Source organism: Zeus faber (genome assembly GCF_960531495.2).
Source record: "Zeus faber genome assembly, chromosome: 19".
Classification (NCBI taxonomy): Eukaryota; Metazoa; Chordata; class Actinopteri; order Zeiformes; family Zeidae; genus Zeus; species Zeus faber.
This window is the reverse complement of record NC_137206.1, coordinates 3,683,975-3,708,694: the sequence shown is the minus strand read 5'-3', so window position 1 is coordinate 3,708,694 and position 24,720 is coordinate 3,683,975. Positions and strand designations below refer to the sequence as shown.

General features: G+C 47.3%; 1 protein-coding gene across 3 annotated transcripts in view; it reads right to left on the bottom strand.

The window, feature by feature from the left end:
* esyt2b (extended synaptotagmin-like protein 2b) overlaps window positions 1-24,720 on the bottom strand; it is a 51,577-nt gene that overhangs the window by 1,800 nt on the left and 25,057 nt on the right. The window contains exons 8-22 of one of the 3 annotated variants that reach the window (XM_080020118.1): window positions 19,355-19,475; window positions 18,619-18,795; window positions 17,996-18,078; window positions 16,122-16,170; window positions 15,226-15,315; window positions 14,214-14,309; window positions 10,486-10,548; window positions 9,296-9,370; window positions 8,183-8,269; window positions 7,926-8,075; window positions 2,545-2,879; window positions 2,028-2,126; window positions 1,009-1,140; window positions 759-864; window positions 16-65 (exon numbers count right to left, since the gene is read on the bottom strand). In XM_080020118.1, coding sequence (XP_079876244.1) covers window positions 16-65; window positions 759-864; window positions 1,009-1,140; window positions 2,028-2,126; window positions 2,545-2,879; window positions 7,926-8,075; window positions 8,183-8,269; window positions 9,296-9,370; window positions 10,486-10,548; window positions 14,214-14,309; window positions 15,226-15,315; window positions 16,122-16,170; window positions 17,996-18,078; window positions 18,619-18,795; window positions 19,355-19,475 — 1,713 coding nt within the window. Of the gene's footprint in view, window positions 1-15; window positions 66-758; window positions 865-1,008; window positions 1,141-2,027; window positions 2,127-2,544; window positions 2,880-7,925; window positions 8,076-8,182; window positions 8,270-9,295; window positions 9,371-10,485; window positions 10,549-12,775; window positions 12,878-14,213; window positions 14,310-15,225; window positions 15,316-16,121; window positions 16,171-17,995; window positions 18,079-18,618; window positions 18,796-19,354; window positions 19,476-24,720 lie in introns of all 3 variants that reach the window. The other 2 variants (XM_080020117.1, XM_080020119.1) reach the window with 2 other exon arrangements.

Sequence of the window (24,720 nt, the reverse complement as noted above, 5' to 3'; positions counted from 1 at the left end):
GGGAACCAGACTCACCACTGAGTCCTGCCCCTGGAAATGTCTTCCCCACTCAGATCCACCAGCACCTGGAGAGTACACACTGAGTCAGTACAAGTACACAGTGAGTCAGTAAAAGTACACAGTGAGTCAGTACAAGTACACAGTGAGTCAGTACAACTACACACTGCATTGGTACAAGTATACACATATTCAGTACAAGTACACACTGAGTCAGTACAATTACACACTGTAAGTACACAGAGTCAGTACAAGTACACACTGAGTTGGTACAAGTACACTCTAAGTTGGTACAAGTACACACTAAGTTGGTACAAGTACACTCTAAGTTGGTACAAGTACACACTGAGTTGGTACAACTACACACTGAGTCAGTACAAGTAAACACTGAGTCGGGTTCAAGTACATATTGAGTCGGTACAAGTACACACTGAGTCGGAACAAGTACACACTTATTTAGTACAAGTATACACTAAGTTGGTTCAAGAACACGCTGAGTAAGTACAAGTACACAGTGAGTCAGTACAAGTACACACCGCATTCATGTGCAAAGCATATCCAAACAGCCCCAAATATGAAGTATGGAAGTATGAATATTGATCCATTCACAGATCACTTCCTGTTGTAAAAGCGTCTTTTCCTCCTCAAGGTTCTGTTTGACTGACACCTCTTCAGGTCTAACGTGGGAAACAGGATTAAAGCTGCACTAGTAGCTTTTCAGGAAACCAAACCAACAAAGAATGACGAGTTGTGGAATGTACCTTCCCCAGAAGCCCTTTGTGCTTGGACAGGAGGCTTCCACCGTTCTTCACGGCCACGTCCAGGGACCTCCTGTGGAGCTCCACCGTGGACACGCTGAACTCGAAGCTACACACACACACGCACACACACGCACACACACGCACACACACACACACAGACACGCACGCACACACGCACGCACACACACGGATTGAACGTTTTGAGATTCCCTGATGCTACGTTGCTGACAGTCCCTGCGTCCGGACTCACGTCTGGTCGTAGACGGGGTGGAGCGTCCTCTTCATCACCGCGGTCTTCCTCCGCCCGGTCCGGCTCTTGTCGGGCAGCAGGTAGAGCCGGATGAAGGGATCCGAGCCGTCTTTGGAGAAGGAGATCAGGTTCCTGGGAGCACAGAGTCGTCAACAAGCTGCCGGGGTTCAAGGCCCAACATCTGCATTCCCACACATTTACACACTGGATGGATGAGGAAATTAACGGGTGGGACGGCCAAGTGACATGAAGCATCATGAGCAATGCAGGTGTAGGTGAGTAGGTAGGAAGGAAGGTAAGTAGGTGGAAGGTTAGTAGGAAGGTAGGTAGGAAGGAAGGTAGGTAGGTGGAAGGTTAATAGGAAGGTAGGTAGGAAGGAAGGAAGGTAGGTAGGTGGAAGGTTAGTAGGAAGATAGGTAGGAAGGAAGGAAGGTAGGTAGGTGGAAGGTTAGTAGGAAGGTAGGTAGGAAGGAAGGAAGGTAGGTAGGTGGAAGGTTAGTAGGAAGGTAGGTAGGAAGGAAGGAAGGAAGGTAGGTGGAAGGTAGGTGGGTGGATGTCAGTAGGCAGGTAGATAAAAAGGTGGGAAATAAGGACAGTAGGAAGGTTAGTAGGTTAGTAGGTTAGTAGGTTAGTAGGAAGGTTGAATGTTTTCCCAGGTATGTAGGTGAGTATCTAGGTTAGTAGGTCAGTAGGTAAAAAACTACTGTCAAAAAAATAACTTGCTTGCTGAGATATCGATTTTTATGGGTCAAGCCGGCTTCCAAAACCCAATTTACAAACTGAACATACTACTACACTCCTACTATACTACTACACTACAGTCAATCCCAACTTAACCCCTGAAAGTATGGCTAAGATGAACATACTACGACACTCCTATTATACTACTACACTACAGTCAGACAGTGTAAATACACAGTCCTGATTTACTCAGATCACTCAGTGCATCTAGACCAGTGGATGTTCCTCCAGTGGGTGTAGAGAATGCCTCCTCCTGCAGGGGGCGCTGTGGGCCTCACCGGCAGGCGTGCACCACCACGATGAGCTTGTTCCTCTGGGAACTGTGCCTGACGGTGAGCTGCACCTCCCCCAGGGGGAGGCGGGAGGGGGCCGAGCCGCTGGGGAGGAGAGGGGGAGGGGTGTGAGGTTGGTACTTTAATACAGTGAAGAAGGAGACTGTACCCCCCACCCCCAGGAGGACCCAACCCCCCAAGAAGACCCATACCTCAGGGGGACCCAACCCCCCAGGCGGAAACTGACACTAGAAACTAGAGACTAGTCATACTAGTTATTAAACTAGTCATACTAGTTCTAACCCTCCTCAGTGTATTGTTGTATTCAGTTAGTAGTGTGTAATAAGCAGGATAATGAGCATCCAGACAGTCGTTATCTCTAAAAATCCTCCTTCAGAGACACAGACCTGGTCTCCCTGTTTGGTTACTTAGAGATAATGTCTGGATGGACGTTATCTCTACGTATGCTATGTGGACCTGCCTGGACTCTGCTCCACTGAGTACTAACGATGAACTTTCTTACTTCTGCAGCTGCCGCAGCCTGTGCTGCAGCTCCAGCGTGGCGAAGGGCAGGGACACGTCGGAGGCCAGACTGGGCGTGGACTCGCTGTGGGGCAGCAGCCGGGAGGAGCCCGACGACCGGCGAACGGGGCTGGCGGAGTACGGCTCCCCGTCCCGCTGCTGCAGGCTGAGGGTGGAGGCGTCCGTGGCAGGCGGAGGCGGGGTGGGCGGGGGGAGGGGGGACTCGGAGACCGAGAGCCTCTGGGACGGAGTAGCGATGGGCTGTGTCACGCTGGCCTTCCTCACCTGGACGCAGGACGGCTGGTCCGAGGCCTCCTGCTTCCCCAGACACAGGATCTGACCAGGGAGGAACCATAGAGACCGTAGGGATCAGACCGCTGGGCCAGCCCGCTTGACAGCTACTGACAGGAACCAGTTTACTGGCTGTAGGCTAGACAGCTGCTGACAGGAACCAGACAGATGTTTATCAGTGACCCTCTGATTCAGATTGTTGCCACTGAACACATGGCTTTCAACTGCATTTCAGAATCAGAATCAGAATCAGAATCAGAACCAGAATCATCTTTATTGCCAAGTAAGTTTACACGTACAAGGAATTTGTCTTGGTGTACGGTGCATACATGAAACATTAATGTAAAACAATAAGTAAAATATATAAGAATATGTAAAATAAGGCTGTGTTTTGTTTTTTTAATAAAGCTCAACGAAGCTACAGTTTGTGCAGGAAAAAAATGTGCAAATGTTTAGTGTTAAGTGTAACAGTATATGAAATAGTCACGGATAATAGTCCAGAAGAATGAGGAATGTGCGTTAATGTAACGCACTGACATACCCATTCAATTTAGGGTGTACAGGACCGTGTAGTGTCAATGGGGGGGTGGGGGCGTTTCAGTGGGGGGTCCCGGGCCTTGTTGATGAGGCCAGTTGCAAACGGGAAGAAACTGTTCTTGTGGCGAGAGGATTTGGCCCTGTTGGACCGCAGCCTCCTGCCAAACAGTTTCAAAGAGTTTGTGTCCGGGTCGGGAGGGCCTCCGGGTCCTGGAGGCGTACAGGTCGGAGATGGTAGATTGCAGCCAATCACCTTCTCAGCAGAGCGAATGACACGCTGCAGCCTGCCCTTGTCCTTGGTGGTTGCAGCAGCGTACCAGGTGGTGATGGAGGAGGTGAGAATGGACTCAGTGATGGAGGTCTAGAAGTGCACCATCATCGTCTCAGGCAGGTTGAACTTCCTCAGCTGCTGCAGGAAGTACGTCCTCTGCTGGGCTTTCTTGACGATGGAGCTGATGTTCAGCTCCCACTTTGGGTCCTGGGAGATGATGGTTCCCAGGAAGCGGCAGGACTCCACAGAGTCGACTGGGGAGTCACACAGGGTGATGGGGGTGATGGGGGTGAGTGGGGCTGCGTTTTTCCTGAAGTCCACAACCAGCTCCACTGTCTTCACAGCATTGAGCTCCAGGTTCTTCTGGTGGCACCAAGTCACCAGATGGTCAAGCGCCCACCTGTAGGTGGACTCAACCCCACCAGAGATGAGCCCAATGAGGGCGGTGTCGTCCGCAAATTTCAGTAGCTTGACAGACTGGTGGCTGGAGGTGCAGCTGTTGGTGTACAGGGAGACAAGCAGAGGAGAAAGAACGCATCCTTGAGCGTAACCGGTGCTTATGGTCCGGGAGTCAGAGACGTGTTTTCCCAGCTTCACGTGCTGCTTCCTGTCAGACAGGAAGTCTGTGATCCATCTGCAAGTGGAGTCAGGCACGCTCAGCAGGGAGAGCTTGTCCTGCTGAAATCCACAAACAGGATCCTGGCGTAGGTTCCTGAGGAGTCCAGGCGCTGGAGGGTGAAGTGGAGGGCCAACTTTACTGCATCGTCTACAGATCTGTTGGCTCTGTAGGCGAACTGCAGGGGGTCCAGGAGAGGGTCTGTGAAGGATTTGAGGTGGGAAAGCACAAGGCGTTGAAAAGACCTTATCACCACAGAGGTCAGGGTGAGGGGTCTGTAATCATTTAGTCGTGCGGTCCTTGACTTCTTTGGGACTGGGATGATGGTGGAGGATTTAAAGCAGGCTGGTAAATGGCATGTCTCCAGTGAGGTGTTGAAAATGTCTGTGACACCGGAGTCAACTGATCAGCACAGTGTTTCAGGGTGGATAGAGAGAAAGAGTCTGGTCCGGCTGCTTTGCAGGGTTTCTGCCTCTTATCGCCCATTCAGTACAATTTATTGCCAATTTCAACTTTTTCTGGGAGCGCAGACGTCTTTTTAAGGGACATGGACTTTGCTTTAACAAATCAGGAGTAAAACATTTTTTATCTCTAAACCTATTTTATTGCCTGCATCATCCATCTGTTCCCTCTACCAAGGACAAGAGACAAGAAACTCTGAAAGAGAGCCACCTCAGCCCCGCCCGCCTGAAAAGAGCATTTAGAGCCAAGAAGAAGAGGAGACTTCACCCCACTCACCGACGCCATGGGAACCATCCCCTGTCTCCTCATCGTGATAAAAGCACAGCACGTCCAGTCATTCATGTCTAAAACACAGGACGCTCTAACTGGTATCTGCTGGGTCCAGGCTGCAAGGCTGATGGCACTCATGACTCTTCCCAGGACAAGGCAGCGCCCTGTGTGAAGGTAGCTTCCTCAGTTCTTGTCTTGATCGGTAATAGAAAAAAAACGGTGAATCTGCTAAGATACAGGAAGCACCAACCCATTCTGCAAATTGAACAAATTTAGCATCCATTCCTCGTCAGCCACAGCCCGTCCAAAAGAAATGGGCAGTTAATGCTTTTAAGGCACTAAATCTAGCTTTATTAAACATTAGGTCTTTGGCAGGAAAATCATTTATAATTAACAATTTATTATCAAGCACAACCTTGAGTCTAAGTTTTTACTGAATCTTGGTTAGACCAAGGTAACAGTGCAGCTGTTGTTATTGAGTCGACCCCGCCCAACTTCAGTTTTATGAGTGAAGCTACAGTGCATAAGGAAGGCGGTGGAGTCGCCATGTTGTTTATTGATTCCCTCAAAGGAAAGCAGACATCTTATGGAAATGTTGCTTCTTTTGAATATGTGGCTCTTCAGTTGAATTCCTCCTCTGGAGCGACGTTCCTTAATATTTACTGGCCACGACGAAAGGACCAAAGAGCTGTTGTTGTGTTCTTGATAACTATGGACTCAGCATGTGACCACACCCACACACGACAAGACCCCAGACCTAATCTAAGGTGGTGGTGCTGATCTTACTCTCTCTGATCATTCCTGTGTTTTCTTGAGAGTACTATCTCCGTGCACACAAATGTTCAAACAGGTCATCACGAAATGCTTTATCACTGAAAACACCAGTTAAATATGTATTCAGGCTTTCACTTCCACACCCTCCCTCTCTTGGGTCTCAGCCAATGAACTTGTAGATCATTTAAATTCTCAAATTATAAATGATATTGATGCCATTGCACCCAGTAAGATGAAGGTGGTCTCTGGTAAGAAAAGATCTCCACGGCGAAGTGCCACGCTGGTAAGAATAGAAAAAAGAGTGTTGAAAAGCTGAACGCAGATGGCGAAAAACAAATCTCCACGTTCATTCACATCCCACGTCTTCAATGACATCCATCTGAACACAGACAGTGGCAGAATCTCAGTCTTAGTATTTTAGGATCTCAGTGCTGCATTTGACATGGTTGACCGCAATATTATGAGAAAACTGGGTGGGAGTTTCTGGTACGGTACTAAACTGGTTGAAATCCTACTTGAAGGACAAGGACTACTTTGTGTCTATAGGCAGTTACACATCTTAGCGATGACAAAAATGTGGAGTTCTCCAAGGCTCCATTCTGGGGCCTATTCTGTTTAACATCTACATGTTCCCACTGGCTCAGATTATGTAAAACAACACAGTATTTTACCATAATTACACAGACGACACACAAATTGACAACCATGTGACCAGATCCGATACGATCACTGAGCAGGTGCATTGAACAAATCAACGTTTGGGTGGCCAGAACCTTCTCCAATTAAACAAAGACAAAACTGAATTCATTGTTTTTGGGGCCAAGGAACAACGACTAAAAGTCAGCGCTACTCAGACCTATATTTCAACAGCGACATTAAAACAATTGCAAAGTCAGCCTACTATCACCTTATGAATATATCAAGGATTAAAGGACTTATGTCTCAGCAGAACTTTGCGTGTCCTGCATTTATCATTAGTAGACTAGACTACTGTAACGGTGTCTTCCAGGTCTCCCTAAAAGATGGTTCAGACAGCTGCAGTTGATTCGGAACGCTGCTGCTCGGTTCCTCACGAAGACCAAGAAGGTGAATCATATCACTCCAGTTCTCACATCTTTGCACTGGCTTCCTGTCTGACAAAGACTTGATTTCAAGATACTACTGTTGGTTTATAAAGCACTGAATGGTGTGGGGCCAAAATACATTTTTGATCTTCTCCTGCGTAATGAAGCATCCAGAGCTCTCGTCGTCTGGGACAGCTCTGCTTTCTGTCCCCAGATTCAAAACTGAACATGGAGAAGCAGCGTTATGTTTTTATGCTCCACATATCTGGAACAAAATCCCAAAACTGCAGGTCTGCTGCAACCCCCACCTCTTTTAGATCAAGGCCGAAGACTTTTCTGTTTGCCGCTGCCTTTTACTAAAACAAATATTCATTTCTTGCACTGCACTGTCACTTTTATGGCTTGATTTTATGCATTCTATGCATGATTTTATGCATTCTATGCATTCTCTCTCTTAACTTTATAATGTGTTCTTTCCCTTTACAACATGTTTCTTTTGCACTTTGTTTTAATGCTTGATGTTTTATGTGAAGCACTTTGAATTGCCTTGTTGTTGAAATGTGAATACTAGTGGCTTCGTGCACACTGTATTATAACGGCTTTGTCCGATTTCAGATAACTGAAAGATCTCCAGACTGGTTCTCCAGGCTAGGATATCACCTTGACGAGGTAAAACACTATTCGGGGAAAAGGCAAAATACATGTTCACAAAGAGTAAAACAAGGTTTCTTTGATTCATTTCTTGCACTGCACTGTTCTTCATTCTATGTACTCTATTTTCTAACTTTATGCATTCTATGTCCTTTCACAATGTGTTTCTTTTGCACTTAGTCTTAATGTGCTTTTTATGTTTTATGTAAAGCGCTTTGAATTGCGTTGTTGTTAAAATCTTCGATACAAATAAACTTGCCTTGCTTTGTCTACTGTAAGGAACCAGTTTACTGACCGTAGGCTAGACAGCTACTGACAGGAACCAGTTTACTGACCGTAGGCTAGACAGCTACTGACAGGAACCAGTTTACTGACCGTAGGCTAGACAGCTACTGACCCTTATCCTGTTGCATTACAGTAACCATGGTGACAGAGCTGCTGCTTACCCGCAGTGCCATCCGGAGCCTGATGGTGGCGCTGGGTCCAGAGTTCCTGAGGGAGAAGCTCTGAGTCAGAGTCATGTCGTCCTCTTCCAACAGGCCTCTGAGAGGAACCACCAGATTACCCAGAATGCACTTGTGTTTGTCGTCTTTGACCTGGACAAGGATGAAGCAGCCGTGGATCATATCTTATCTCAGCCCTCACCTTCAGCTCATCGCATTGATCATAGCATCGTATCCTGTTGTATCGTCTCTTATCTCACCTCCAGCTCCAGCTCCTGCCTGCGGGGGTTGTGGACCAGGAAGGAGAAGGCCTCCTCCCACAGCGGCTCGTGGGTCTTGAAGCGGATCTTTTGGAGGAGGAAGGAGCTTGGAGTCAGATCTTAAATGAGGAGATGTTTGAGGGAAGCTACTGAAAAAACATGATTTATCCATCTGAGAATTCTAGGGACTACGGGAAGATGCAGAGACTTCCGAGGAGGTTTGAACACAGTGTTTTATGACTGCTTCACATTGGTATGAATGCCTCCTCCTGGCTGCGTCGCTAGGTTTCCTTCTTCCTGGAGATGGAAAGGTTCTGTCTCGGGCCAATGCTCTGGAGGGAGTTGTGCTGCAGACTTGGTTTCAAACGAAATCTCAGTTTCTCTGCACTTCCTCCGTTTTAATAAACGTTTGTTGAACTCAGCTGAGAACATAGTGGAACCAAAACCTCCCACTTCCCAGAGTCAACCAGCAGTTATACTGTCTAATTTAGACTCAATTACCCAGCAGCAACAACACAGCAGAGCAACAAAGGACTTACGCACTGACAAGTTCATCATTTTATTTATTTTTGTACCAGATTCTGCAGCGGACAGCTCAGACTGCGTATTTATTTCAAAAACACAAAAAAAAAAACTAGGTCGGAGACCCTCAGATATGAAGAGTAATAATACAGGAATTAGCACGAGTGATGTAAATATGTTAAAAAATAAATCACGAGAAATGTTTGTTCGTCTGAATCTTTTTTGAAAACTTTAAGTGAACTGATAGTTTCCTCAACTTGAAATGCTTTACTCTGAATTCACTGACGCCAGATACCAGGCAGTCGGACGTCAAAACAGCGACAGGTGAGTGAATGCATCATTTATTTATTTGTATTTTGTTTATTTAAACTTCTTTTAACCTGAGTAGCTGCACTGAGGTTGAACTAACAAAACTCAATAAAATAAAAAAAAAAACATGTATAAAAAACAGCAAAACACCCACAACATAATAATTCTATTCCAAATACGATCTCAATTTATTTTAATAACTTGTTTTATAAAACCAAGTAAAAATATCTGACCAAATTGGAAGATCGTTTATCTCGATTTTATTTCTCTTTTCATTCTTACCTTGCTCTCAAAGCTTTTGTGCCCGACTGTGAACTTGACGAACGGACTGGGGTCGCTGCTTCCCTTCTTACCAGACTGAGACACGAGCAGACGGTGGATTAGTGACACACACGCACACACACGCACACGCACGCACGCACGCACGCACGCACGCACGCACGCACGCACGCACGCACGCACGCACGCACGCACACACACACACACACCATAAAATGAAAAAAAAATGGCTGTGCATCTGTCTAAATTTTAGGAAACCTGGCCACTTAGGACTGTCTGGAGAGGCTGCATCCTAACGCTATCCCATAATGCATCCTCACGCTATCGTCTGTTAAGAAGGGCCGGATAGATGTTACCATGGCAACCAGCGGGATGCTTGGGCTGGTCATGTGACCTAGCCACTCTCCATGTACCTTCATGCTTTCGGACAAGGAGGAACGTCCCGACTAACAGCTTCTTGCTAACCACTAACCAAATTTCTTCAGTACTTGTACTCCGTGCAAAGACAATTAGTTGAATCTAATAAAAGAAAAGGCAGTTTTTTTGCACGTTGCTCCTGATTTTCCAAATCAGTCTCAAAAATCAGCGTCTATAATGTAGACAGATGGAATCCAGCCCAAAATATAGCTAGTTTGAATTCATTGGGCAAAATAAATGCAAGATGTTCACCTATCTGCATATGAACTGTACTGTCACTGCATATTGCTGGATCTGTACTTTACTTTAGTGGTAGCACTCATATTGGGCTACTTTCTGTTAATTACTGTTTACTTCTGATACTTTCTCTTTCCCTGTTTCTAACTTCTACCAAATCAAATCCAAAATTCTCACTAAACAAGCTAAAAAGGCTTAGAAATGTGTAAAAAATTGGATCCCATTAGCTATTTGGCACCATTAGAGAGCATTACAAAGGAGGCGGGGCATCACTGAGGAGGCGGGGCATCAAACGGGCATCACGAAGCAAGACAAGCCTTTCCATCCTCATGCATGTTGGTTTGACAGGGAAACGATCACATTTAAGAGGTTTAAAAAAGATCACAGTCACATGACACACACACACACGCACACACACACACACACACACACACACACACACACACACACACACACACACACACACACACACACACACACACACACACACACACACACACACACATACACACACACAGGGTGGGGTCCGTGCACGTTACCTTCAGGGTCTTAAAGACTGAAAGCTGCTTCAGGCCGTCATGCCTGAAGTCGGACGTGCTGCTCTTTGAGCGACGTGGGTTTGGGGAGAAAATCACCAGGTTAGAGAACAGCACACGGCAAGCAACAGAGAACAGAGAAGAGAGAGAACGGAAAGAAGAGAGGGAACATGGAGAGTTTATCTAGTCGCTTATCGACTCATTCAACTGAGTGCCAGAATATTGTATATTGTATATTGTATGTTGCAATTTGTATATTGCATATTGCATATTGTTTATTGCATATTGCATATTGTATGTTGCAATTTGTATATTGCATATTGCATATTGTTTATTGTATATTGCATATTGTATTTAATAATATTCGTACAATACAAAATATTTTGTTCATATTTTATAAATAATACAAAAGGATTAATGTCCTGGTGTACAGTATATATTATTTTAATATATTTTCTATTTTTTAAACAGTAGTATAGCACAAATGACACAAGTTCTGGTATATAAAAAAATTTATATACCGTTTTAAAAAGAAAAACAATGTATAAATGATAATATAATAAAATATAAAATATATTAAGTAGTAAATGTAATAAGTACATGAATTCCCTGTATTGATGTGGTGGTGCTGATCCTGGCCAGGCGTGAATGGGTGTGAAGTGAAAACGGCCTGAACACTGAGGAGATCCAAGTGTGAATGAATAAACAGAGAGAGCGTTTCCCAGAGGAGGACACACCCAGTCCCATCACGCGGAACGTGGCTCTAATCGAAATAAGATAAATGGAGGCTTTGGACGACGATAAGGACGGGAGGACGACGCCTGCATGGAGGAAGCTCCGTCTGTTAGAGACGACTCCGCCCTGTGAATCTGGCGCTCCGCCCAGACAGCGTGCTGTCTGCAGTTAGGGTCTGGAACCCAACGTGAACCTTCCCACACAGCGTGGCCGACGTGTGGTGGTCAGTGTCTTCAACCTTATTGATTGATGTAGTTTGAGATTTATTTGGGGCCAAACGTGCGTCCCGCCCGCCAAATGAAAAGTTCAGAAGCCACCTCCGTCCCACTGTGCGTCCCCGTTCCCCGTTTCTACAAATAAAACAAAAAAAAAAAAAAGTTTTTATTATTCTCGTGAATAAGCCGCCAATCATTATCTCTTACTGCCCCCCATCCCATCAAAGCGGTCTACAACTGGGCCTGATTTGGACGGAGAACCTTCCCAAACCTCAATGTTAAAGAAAGTTGACGGTTGTAGAATCTCATCATGCAGGTTTTTATCCTTGTAGTCCGGTCTCCACCCAAACTCAGCTTTTCATTTTAGGTGTAACGCCAGTGTGGTGTGGTAGTGGTGTATTTTAAGCAGCCAAACCTGTCTGGGGTCTAGATAATTGGGCCCGGGACCAGGGTGGCTCTTCGGCTACTGCTCGTTAGTGTAATCAACGAGCAACAGGTAAAACGCCACATATCCACACACACACACAGGAGAGGAGCCCTTGTCATGACATGTGTCCATCTGCTCCGGGTTTGTTCCACCTTGCCCACTCTCTGCTATAAACTGCTGTGTTTCAACCCCCTCCTCTGTGTCTCTGCGTCGGAGGGCAAACGTCTCTCAGGTGGGGCAGGTGGATCTGCCACAGTGGAGCCTGACCAGGGTCTCTCCAGCACGGGGAAGGGACACAGAAGGGCCGTCCAAAGACGCCCCGGAGCCACCGGTGGGTCAACGGGGGGCCCCAGCACCAACCCTCTCCCGACTGGCAGCGCTGTGGCAGTTTCACCTGCCACACGCCAACAGGCGTACAGCCACAACGATGCTGGGCCCAATTACCTAGACCCAGGACAGGTGTGGCAAACTATTCACCTACAAAATAAAAACATTATCCTACTAATCAATAACCTGTTTACCATTATTAATGTTAAGATGTTAAGATGCTGTTGAGATGCTGAATGGGATGTTGGGATGAAGTCTTCTGTTGAAGCTTCTATGTAGCGCCACAAGATGGTGCCACTAGCTAGCGTTAGCATTAGCATGTCGACGGTTGCCCATGGCAACAGTCATTTTTGACAGATCAGTGGTCATTATTCAGAAATAACTGCCCGCTGATTGCTGCTGTTGACCAATCAGAATCCAGTATTTTACAGGCGGTGGGATCATTTGTGTTAATGGTTACTGCTCCAGAAAGAGCTTCTACCAGACACTGCAGCACCACCCCGTGCAGCTCAGTCACTTGGCATGCTTCACGGTTCACATGTGGGAGCGTCGTGGTACGGCGCTGGGGGGATGCAGAGTCACAACTTACAAACTTCATCCTACACTGTGAGGTTTGGCTCTCGGTGAAGACGAGGCCGGACGCTCGCCTCTCCCCTAAGGTCCCAGAGCCCAAGCTGCCCGAGAAGACGCTCTGGGAGGAGGACGGGCGGAGGAGAGAGGATAAACAGGCTGAACTCCCAGTCGAAATGCCTTTTTATTGGGTTTGATTTGAGTTCTGGGTTGTTTTCTTTCCCGATACACCAAGAGAAAGATTCGATTGGACGTTCCAAGCCTGTCTCACGATTGGTCAGTGAGGTTCAGGTCCGGATCCACCGATCAGATACTATCCAGCGTACTATTGAAGAACCCAGTGGAAGAAAAACACCATGGGACGGTCCATCTGAACGATCACTTGTATGTTTGGCTGAATATTCAGTGTCTTGAGTTTGAGAGTTTATCCATCGTGTCCGGTACACTCTTCTTCTGAGAACCCAAAGTACTTGTGTTTTGTGTCTTGAGTTTGTGATCTTTCGATATTTCTAAAACTTAAGTATTGATCGATTTAATGTTGCTCCATCCAAACCAAGGATATAACAACTCACAAATCCAACAAACTGCTTGTGGCCGAGATTTTAAGGAAATCTTGGTATTTTCCAACCGTAGCCTAGTTTTACGATCATTGGGAGTAAACCGAGTGATTGGCATCAGAATTTGAGTTGATCCAGTATTGAGGGAATAGTGTGGCTGCGATTGCCCCATTAAGCGACACTCGACTCCCAGTGATCAAAAAGTGTTGTGAGTGTCCAAGAGGACGCCCTTCAGGTGACGTGAAGGTAAGAATGCGGCAGACGACGGATTTCTCTGAAGTTAGAAAAAGTGGACGGACGGGAAGTGGCTCGGGTGTCGTATTTCATTTTGCAGAACAATAGGCTCTCGAGAAGGTAGAATAAATAAAAGTGTGGTGGCGCAAGGTGGAGAATGCATGAAAGCTCGGCACTGGCGTTTCTCACTGGACAGGTTGTGGGGTTTTCTAATCGATACGTCCTCCTGCTGCTTCTCCTATAAATAGAACTTTGCATACCTGTTGTGCTTTTATACCTGTTTCACCGCTTCCTTTTTAAGGAGCGATGCTTACTACCAACAAAGAGAGTTGAAGTCCTGGTTTCAGACTTCAACATAAGACCCACCCAAGACATTGACAAATCTGTTTAAATTAACTGTTAAAACATATAATTTTAATCTAAATGACAACATGAATAAAAGAGACATTTAACTTGTAATTTTTTTGGAAAGTACTGCTATGTTGCTATTTTCAATTTAAGCTTGCAATGGCTAGCATCTGGATGTTTCTCTGTGGATTCAAGGGTTACATAAAGCAGCAGCCTATGTACATATATTGGTTAAAAATCAGCCCACTGGCCCTTTAATCCACAGCACCATGTTAGTGTCCAGAACAGAAGAACTGAGGTTTAAAGGGTCAAACTCACTGGCAGGTTCTTTGCAGAGTCCAGGTAGACCATCAGCAGTGCAGAGGAGAGGCCGTCATTGGCCAAGCTTCGGTCCGCCCGGACGCTCCGCAGAACCTGGTTGGACAAGAGAGAGAAACATGGAGACACAAGGAGACACATGGAGACACAAGGAGATGGATGGAGACACAAGAAGAGACATGGAGACACAAGGAGAGACATGGAGAGACATGGAAGCACAAGGAGACACATGGAGACACATGGAGAGACATGGAGACACAAGAAGAGACATGGAGAGACAAGGAGATAGATGAAGACACAAGGAGATAGATGGAGACACAAGGAGAGACATGGAGATAGATGGAGAGACATGGAGAGACATGGAGAGAGATAGGTGGCCAAGGAGAGGCAATGAGACACAAGGAGATGAATGGAGAGACATGGAGACACAAGGACAGACATGGAGACACAAGGAGATAGATGGAGACACAATGAGAGACATGGAGACACAAGGAGACACATGGAGACACAAGGAGAGCCATGGAGACACAAGGATACACAAGGAGACACATGGAGAGACATGGCGAGACATGGTGATGCATGGAGACACAAGGAGACACATGGAGAGACAGTGAGACACAAGGAGACACATGGAGGTCAGCTGATTTGTCCACGTTATTTCTATAGTCCTTTATCGCAATCTCAAAAAACATCACAAGCTTCACATTTCACATAGAAATCAACGCCATCCCATAGTGTGAAACCCCAGAGGGACCACTTGGGGGACAAAATGGAAGACACCTTGAAGAGAAGACCCTCGAAGGGAAAGTGGGTTAACTTCAACGCCATATGAGCGCCAAGGCTCTTTGTTCTAACAAAATCCATGAAGCACGGTGAGGGTTCTAAAGCTTGGACACGGGGCCGTCCATCCAGCCGCCCAGCATCAGCCAGAGAGCCTGGCTGGACGACCTTCTGCCACATCACCATCTTCAGTGTATGAATTTGACCAAACGTCGGTCTCGGACCTTCTCACCTGCTCCATCTTGTCGGAGGTGGAGAGCAGGGAGAGCCATTCCATCTTCAGGTGGAGTTTCCCGCTGGAAACCTCCTCCAGGTCAAACCACTGGAATGAACCAACGGTCAGGAAGGGGTTCAGTTATTTACATGACTTACTTTACTGAGGTGTCAGCCTGTGGCTCCGCCCTGCCAAATACGTCGTACAGACGGATACGTCACTCCACAATGTACACGCATGTACATATTCTGCACACATACATATTTTCATATATTGTACATGTTCCCATACTCTTCATATTGAATGCACCGTCCCCTTCAGTGAACCCTTCTGCCCACTGCTTGTTTAAATACGTGTAGACTCTGACCAATCACTAAGGCCCTTTCTCAATCTGCGTTCTTGTTTGTACTTGTGTTCTTGTGGACTTGTCATCAGTCGCAGCCCAAGTACTGTTCCAATTTAAAGTCAGCATCAAGCCAAGTCCAGTCCAAATCCCCAGATGTGGACTTGCTCCGTCCATTTTATCGAGGATGCATCGGTGGTGACTTGTGTGGACTTGGGACAGCCAAGTATCCCAGAATGCATTTGGCACCAAGCGGTGATAATGGTTATGGTCCAACTTGCCAAGTCTTAACTATAAAGTCTGCAGGTCCGGACTTCGCGTACTTGGTATTGAGAAACGGCCTTATAGTTGAATGTTACTTAATGAACATTATATGCATTCATTCACTTCTTTCTACAACATACTTGGAGAATAAAATACAGTTACTGTATGATGCTATGATGCTGTCATTTGTGCAATAATCATCATGCTAACCTCGGTGTCGTGAACTCTCCTTATCGTATTCAGCAAAGCGTCAAAGTTGAATATCTGATCAAAGTGAATATGGAGGTGCACAGAACAGCAGCGTTACCTCGTCCACCTTCTGCTCTTTATGGAGTTCGGTCAGATCGATCATCAGGCTGCATGTGAGGGAAGATAATCACACAGATTTAGAAAGCGATCGCCCCAGGAATCACCACCGAGCGGAGCCCGGCATCGATTCCCCGACGTGGTGTTTGTCAGGCTCTGGGGCTTCTGGGAAAGGGCCGAAGGTTGGGACAATAACGGAGGGCCGCTGGGCGCTGAACCCTTCATCAAACTTTTCCTCCCAGGGCCCAGTACTCTAGTAGTTTAGAACACCCTTGCTCCCTATAAAGATAGGAGACAGTCTAGGAGACAGTCTAGGAGCTAGGAGACAGTCTAGGAGATGGTCTAGGAGCTAGGAGACAGTGTGGGAACCAGGAGACAGTCTAGGAGCTAGGAGACATGCTAGGAGCTAGGAGACATGCTAGGAGCTAGGAGTGCATTAATGCATAGATTTCCTGTTCATGGATAACGTGGTGGCCCTGTTTACATCTGATATTAACATGCGTTTTAGAATAGTTTCAGATATTGAGATGTTAAATGGTTTGTTTTGGGAGGACGTTAGATGAACCACTGAGGAACAGTTTTCAGGTCTTTTCCTTCATATTTGAGTCGAAAGGAGCGGGCGTGGTTCCCGTGAGGTTGAGAGAAAGGTTCCAGTGATGATGATGATGATGTTGCGGTTTACTTTGTGTTGGAGCTGCAGGCGTTGCAAAGCAGACGGTGGATGAACAACGTTCCCCAACAGATGTTGACGGGACCGGAGCGGAGGGTCATTTCTCTTCTTCCTTTGGTGGGTCTGACGCACTGCTTTTTGATTGGACGACTGACGCCGGACGAGGAAAACTTCCTGTTCAGTGATGAGCCTTCATGTCTGACCGCACCAGCTCATCTCGTCTACCACCTATGCTCAGCCTTCTTCAGCTCCACTACACGTTGCTGCCGCTCGGGATCGATATTCCTTTACGACCATACATCCATCCTTCCAGCGCTGCTGGTGCTCCGTTTGGAGGCCGGAGGACACCGGAGCACCAGAGGCACCGACACGGAGAACACTGCCGTACATTTAACGGGTGGTGGGGGTGGGGTGATGAAGCACAGCCCCTGTTTTTCAATAGAGTTTGGTCAGACATTTGTATTCTGCTTTACACTTGATTATATTGAGGCCACTAAGCAGCTTGGTCTGTTTGGAATCTGTCCACCCTGAAGCTGTTTGCTATTTTTAATACATATATATTCAGTGTTGAATGTACAGTATATATATATATATATATATATATATACACACACACACACTGTACATTGAACACTGAATATACTGAAGTGTGGACATTAAGTGTGATTAACTGTGATTTGGAAATGAAGGCCACAGGCCACTGAGCTCTTCATCAAACTCTTCCTTCCTGCTTCCCGGAGGAAATAGAAGAGCACGCTGCCTCGGGTTCTGCTTTCAAATGAAATTAGACTCTGGCTCTCTCTGCTATGAGTCTAGGAATTTGGATATAGTCTAGAAGCTAGGAGACAGTCTAGGAGACAGTCTTGGAACTAGGATATAGTCTCTGAGGTAGGAGACAGTCTCGGAACTAGGATATAGTCTAGGGACTAGGAGACAGTCTAGGAGTCAGTCTAGGAACTAGGATATAGTCTAGGAACTAGGACATACAGTATTCTGGGAGTTAGGAGATAGTTTAGGAACTAGGATACAGTCTAGGAGCTAGGAGACATGTCTAGAAACTATGGTATAGGAAATATATTTTTGCTTTTTGGAACAGTGGAAAGAATAGATTGCCACTTATATAATTCATAGGTAATAAGACATAAGACATAATTCATAGGGTATAAGACACAAGGTATTAGGGGTGGGACAGATGATCAGCTGACCTCCCCAGGAAGTCGTCTTTGTCTGGGTCCTCGTCGAACAGCTCGATCTCCAGGTGCTGCCCCGAGTGCTCGTACACCAGCGCCTGACAGGGAGCGGGAGGTATCACTCTGTTCAAACACACATGGACCTCTGAGGGGACACCAGACGCTCTACATCAACCATTCAACAGCTTTTCTCCACAGAGGAGTCATGACAGGGTGAACACTGCTGTGGCTCATCACATTAAAGAAAAATAGTTTTTTGATCGTTGGGAGTGTTTTCAAAATTGATCCGGAATGAGGAGAATAAATCAGCACACGGAGCTGTGATGCGGAGAACGTTCTCCTTCATCTGCTTTGCGAGTGTGATCGCCCCAGTGAGCAGCGTTCAGCTGAGGTGAAGGACTCATTACCGGATTTTAAAGATTCTGGTGCCAATCAGTCAGGCTGACTCCCATTGATGGAAAAAGAAGGTTAAAGTTAAAGATTAGGGGACGGGTTTTTACCTTTATTTAACCTGCTATAACAACTCTGTGGAAAACATCCATTACTGAAGCCCTGGATATGATGTCATGAGGGACTATTTAAAGATCTAAATCCTGAGATCCTTCCTGACTGTGTTGAAATAAAAGATCCAGATTCACCTCAAAGACCTCGTTCCACTTGGGGTGGAGGTTTCCCTTGATGGTCTTGCTCTGGAACAGCTGGTTGCCGATCTGCAGCACGCCATAGGGGTCTGACTTCCCCTTGATCAGGCCTCCCAGGAACTTGTCCTTGCCCTCCAGGTCCTGGGCCTCCAGGAAGTGGATCCTCAGGACGCCCTGCGGCAGAACAAAACTCCTAACACGCAGAAGCACCGCCCGCTGGATGTGTGCAACCTTTTCACCCGGGGATTCGCAACCTTTTGTCAAATTAAGGACCCTCAATCTGATCCATTTGGTCAGGTTTCATCTCTGGGATTCAGTCTGAGCAGATGTTTACTGTTGGATCTGATTTAGTCTCTCCTCTAGTCAGGGAGGAAACGGTGGAACTGGGATCCAAACAGTCCTCACCGGGCGTTCTCTGACGGTGCTGACGTCTTGGAAATCAAATAAAGGTTTAACTATGAGTCATTTTGCTGGGGACCGCTTGACCCCGCATTGAGAACAGCTTGTCTTCCTGTACAACAGCAGGTAGAATAACATTTGTAGGAAGTGGAGCTGCAGCAGAACTACACCTGCATGTTCATGTGTCTGGTGCTCTCATCGTTCGCTTCGTGCAACATCTTGTTAGTCTGACTGTTCCACAAATTCCCCACTCAGGAGAGTCAAACTCAATCATTTATGAACGCAGGAGATAAATGTTCAAAACTGCTGATCGTGTTTAAAATAGCGTGGGCACCTTGGGCATGGGGAAGCGCAGCTGGGAGAGCTCCACGTCGCCCACCAGAGGAACTGTGATGCGGTTCGGCAACACCAGGTAACTGCAGAGGATGTCCTGGATGAGGCTGTCTGAGAAACCACTGGAGGGAGGGGGGGCGGGGGGGGGGGGGGGGGGGAGGTTGGGGGAGGGATGGAGGGAAGAGGGAGAGAGAGGGTGGGGGAGAGGTGGAGGGAGGAGAGGGAGAGAGATGAGATAGAGGGAAAAGAGATGGGGAAAGAGGGAGGGGGAGAGAGAGAGGGATAGAAGTAGGTGAGGGAGAGTTAAGGGGAGAGAGGGGAGGAGGGACAGAGGGGCATGGAAGGGTAGCAGGTGGGGGAGGGATGGAGGGAGAGAGGGAGGGAGAGGGTGGGGGAGTGATGGCGGGAGGAGGGTGAGAGGGTGGGATGGAGGGAGAGAAGGAGAAAGAGGGTAGGGGAGGGATGGAGGAGAGAAGGGGGTGGGGGAGGGATGGAGGTAGGAGTGGGAGAGAGACGAGATCCAGGAAAAAGAGAGGGGCGAGAGAGGGGGAGACAGACACAGAGAGAGAGGGGGACGGCGATAGGTGGAGGGAGGAAGGGGGAGAGAGAGAGAAGGGGGGGTGAGAGAGAGGGTGAATGGTTAAAAGGCGACAAGGAGAGAAGAACAAGGAAGGAAGGAAAGAAAGAAGGAAGGAAGGAAGGAGCGAAGGAAGGAAGGAAGGAAGGAAGGAAGGAAGGAACAGAGTGAAAAATATAACAACAAATCATTTCCAGGATCAGTAGAAAAGCAGAGTGATCAGGTTGCTCTGGTGCGTGTGGACCCCGCTGAAGCTGCTGCTCATCTACACAGCGCCCTGATCCTCTGGGATTCCAGCTGCACCCAGAGGCGTCCCACGGCGGAGCTGGGGTTGCACCGCAGTGGACCGGCCTCTCAGCCGCTGGCAGAACCAAGCAGCTTCCTCTGGGTGGAGCGGGACCGAGCGCTTCCTGTTGCCTCGTTCACACGAACAGCTCATTGGGGTTCCAGGTCTCGCACGAGGCTACTTCCACCGGCTACTGGGCGGAGCCTCCTGAGTCACCGCCGCCCGATGCCGCACTTCACCCACATCACGTGCTTCCTCAGGATCTGCATGAAGCTAAACGCTCAAGCTTCGCCTGCCGGCGTCAAACGGTTCCGTCACAGAGAAACCAAACTATAGTGAGAGTGGCAGCCTGGAGGGTCTGATCCACCGGCTTAAAGGCTGTCAAGTATTCAGAAAACAAACCTGTATCAACAACCACACGCTGCACGTACCAACCAGCGCCTGTCGACAGAACTGTATGGAGGCTGGCTGGACTCTGTAACCCCCCTGAACTGGTCCTGATGCTGGACTCTGTAACCCCCCTGTACTGGTCTTGATGTTGGATGGTCTAACCCCCCTGGACCGGTACTGATGCTGGATGGTCAAACCCCCCTGGACCGGTCCTGATGCTGGACTCTCTAACCCCCCTGGACCGGTACTGATGCTGGACGGTCTAACCCCCCTGGACGGGTCCTGATACTGGACGGTCTAACCCCCCTGGACCGGTCCTGATACTGGACGGTCTAACCCCCCTGGACTGGTCCTGATGCTGGACTCTGTAACCCCCCTGGACTGGTCTTGATGTTGGACGGTCTAACCCCCCTGGACCGGTACTGATGCTGGACGGTCTAACCCCCCTGGACCGGTCCTGATGCTGAACTCTCTAACCCCACTGGACTGGTCTTGATGTTGGACGGTCTAACCCCCCTGGACCGGTACTGATGCTGGATGGTCTAACCCCCCTGGACCGGTCCTGATGCTGAACTCTCTAACCCCACTGGACTGGTCTTGATGTTGGAGGTCTAACCCCCCTGGACCGGTACTGATGCTGGACGGTCTAACCCCCCTGGACCGGTCCTGATGCTGGACTCTGTAACCCCACTGGACTGGTCTTGATGTTGGACGGTCTAACCCCCCTGGACCGGTACTGATGCTGGACTCTCTAACCCCCCTGGACTGGTCTTGATGTTGGACAGTCTAAGCCCCCTGGACCGGTACTGATGCTGGACGGTCTAACCGCCCTGGACCGGTACTGATGTTGACAACATCTCGACTGGAGGCGTTTAGCTGCAGTGCCATGAATCAGCAAAACAAATTCCCATACAGCCCTGTTAAAAATAGAACATTATATTGTTTAAGACTTGTTATATAACGACAATAATGATGCCCACTCAGTACTGACTGCAGCCCGGCCCTCCAGGAGGGGCCTCCATTTGTGGCTCCTTCTCAAAGTTTTTATTTGTTCTTTCTGGGAGATTTTCCTTCCTGGCCCAGGAGGGGTTCAGGACTAGGGGATGCTGCTGATTATTATGTGAAATGTGAAAAAGGACCGGACTGAATTTGTCTCGACTTACACCGGGCAACTAAAGTTGTCTGAAGACCGAGGTGAGACTCAGCGGTAGAGGGGCTGATATAACGTCTATAAACGGAGGCTCTGGAGTTAGAACACATTACATTTACATTTAGCAGACGCTTTTATCCAAAGCGACTTACAATTGTTCAAACACCGACGGACGCAGCCATCAGGAGCAATGAGGGGTTAATTGTCTTGCTCAAGGACACTACAGCCTGCTAGCAGGAGGAGCCTGGGATTGAACCAGCGACCTTTAGATCACTAGACCACCAGCTCTACCGCCTGAGCCACCATCCCCCCAACACGAGCAGAGAAACTGACATGAAGGGAACCAGCTGCGGAGCCAGAACCCGCTGCAGGGGGGGAGGTCCCGTTTTGGCTCAAACTGTGATTTGCCGGCGCTCCATTGACTAACATGGGAACCGGGCTTTGGAAGCAGCCACTAGAGGGCGTCGGCCATCTGGCGTGTCCTGTACTTAATCAGCCTTTTGCTTGGGACATCTAATTAGGATCTTAGAGCTCAATTGCGTGAGGAAAAAAAGGCGAATCCATAAATTAGTAACACCTTTCATCCCCTCCGCAGTGGCTTCACTTCAACCTTTTGTTTTCATTGATTTATTGAACGTTAAAGTCCCTGTAAAGTGAATTCCGTGATTTGATTTCTTAACACATCATAATGTAAAAAAGCAAAAGATTTGAAAAGACTGAACGGCGCCGTACTGAACTGTGGGGTGAGACCGTTTAGCTGTTTCTCACCATTTTTGTGGTCCGGATTTTTTTTTGGGGCGGGGCCTAAATCATGCAGGGTGGCCCTACTTTTCATGGCCCCGCCCCCTAACACGATATAAACACCAGGTCGCAGGTGGGGTCGGTGGTGAAAGGAGCTGAGCAAACAGCCCAGAGTCACACAGACACACAGGACTGGGTCCAGCACAACATTTAAACATCGTAGGTACTCCAACGTAAACGTTCAACACCATCAACGCGATTGGGCGTGGTTTCAGCGACTTCAGGGGTCCTTATTTATACGCTTTTTTTAAACATTCAAATTTGGTCTGTGGTGTGACAAACTCACAGGGACTTTAAGCATGATGTTTACACTGATGTTATGTTAGTTATGTTACCTTCCTACTGCTTTTAACAATAATAAGAATGTGAAGAGTGTCTTCTTCAGCGGACTCTGATGTCAGGGGTATAAAGGTTAATAATAATAACTGAAATGCCATATGCTAAGCTAGACACAGGGGTCACATTTTCCGGCGTATATCTCGTATTGATTGTTTTCCGGAAGGTACGTGACCTTTCTGAGACGTCAATAATATTCAGTTTGTTGGATTTTATTTTGTAAACCATGGAAGTTTATGATGTCATCTTTTATTTCTATGACATTGTATTATTATTATTATTATCGTTATTATTGCCTATCTGTTCTATCTATCTATCTATCTATCTATCTATCTATCTATCTATCTATCTATCTATCTATCTATCTATCTGTCTGTCTGTCTGTCTGTCTGTCTGTCTGTCTGTCTGTCTATCTATCTATTCATCTATTATGAGCTTAAGAAACAGTCTTTAACGATATAAAAATCTATGAACTAACCCGCATAGTATTAAAAATGATTTCCCTTTGTCCGAGGAATCCCTTAAAGCCCCTAAAGTTTTATGAATATCTACTTTGTGAGTAAAGTCAGTCCCAGCTGCTGTCACATTGATGTTAAAAATAGAACATTAAACCCGTGTTCCCTTCATGACTCAATGGAAATGTGTTAAGACCCACGCCCAATTCCAACAAGGTCCAAATGTGGTAAAGTGGATGTTGTCCTGCCTCTGTCTCTGTCAGGAGAAGCCGCTCCGTGATGGATCTTCGTCCTGCGGAGCTGGAGGTTCCTCCGGCCTCAGACTGGAGATAAGTCACTGCCCTCACAGTCCCTGCAGCGAGTAGGGAACCCTGATGCCTCAGCTGCTGGTACCTCCACTTAACACACTGAGCTGTTCAGCAGAGGATAGTCATTACTCCTGGGCTGCTGTCAGCCGTGCACATGCACCTGCACGCACCTTGCAGCGCTATCAGCAGCCACAGAGCCTCCTCGCTGACAACAACACAACAACACCAAGGCTGCAGGACGGCAGTGTGTGGGGTAACCTTGGGAGGGTTTGGCAAGGAGGGGCAAGCAGCTCTGAGATAGATTACACCAAGTATGCAGGACCTCTATTCCTTAAATGTCCCCAGGACCTCTATTCCTTAAGTGTCCCCAGGACCTCTATTCCATAAGTGTCCCCAGGACCACTATTCCTTTATGTCTCCAGGACCTCCATTCCTTTATGTCTCCAGGACCTCCATTCTTTTATGTCTGCAGGACCTCCATTCTTTTATGTCTCCAGGACCTCCATTCTTTTATGTCTCCAGGACCTCCATTCTTTTATGTCAGCAGGAAGCAAGGCTCAGTTCACACCTGCATGAAGATGCGTCCTGATCTACTCCCAATGTTCAGCTCAAAATCAGGTGTGAATGCACCCAAGACGCATTGAGGACTTATTGAGATCTGATCACTCAGGACACATGGAGGAGGTCAGGGATGGATGGTGGTCAGGGACACATTAAGGTGGTCATGGACACATGGAGATGCACATGAGATCATTGTCTATGATTACTCTCAGATTTCTTGCTTCCCTTTTACTCTCCAGAGACAGAGAACTGAGATGAGCTGCAATTTTGTGTCTCTGAGCTTTTGCGCCAAAGATGAGTATTTCTGTGTTATCATCGTTGAGTTGTAAAAAGTTCCATAGATTAATATCGTTAATACATTGTATGGGATGTAGGAGATCATCTGCATAATGGTCATCTATTTTGTGTTTCTTTATAACATCTGCAAGTGCAAGCGTATAGAGATGAAATAGTAATGGTCCAAGAACCAAACCTTGGGCTCCACATACAATACACATTTGTCT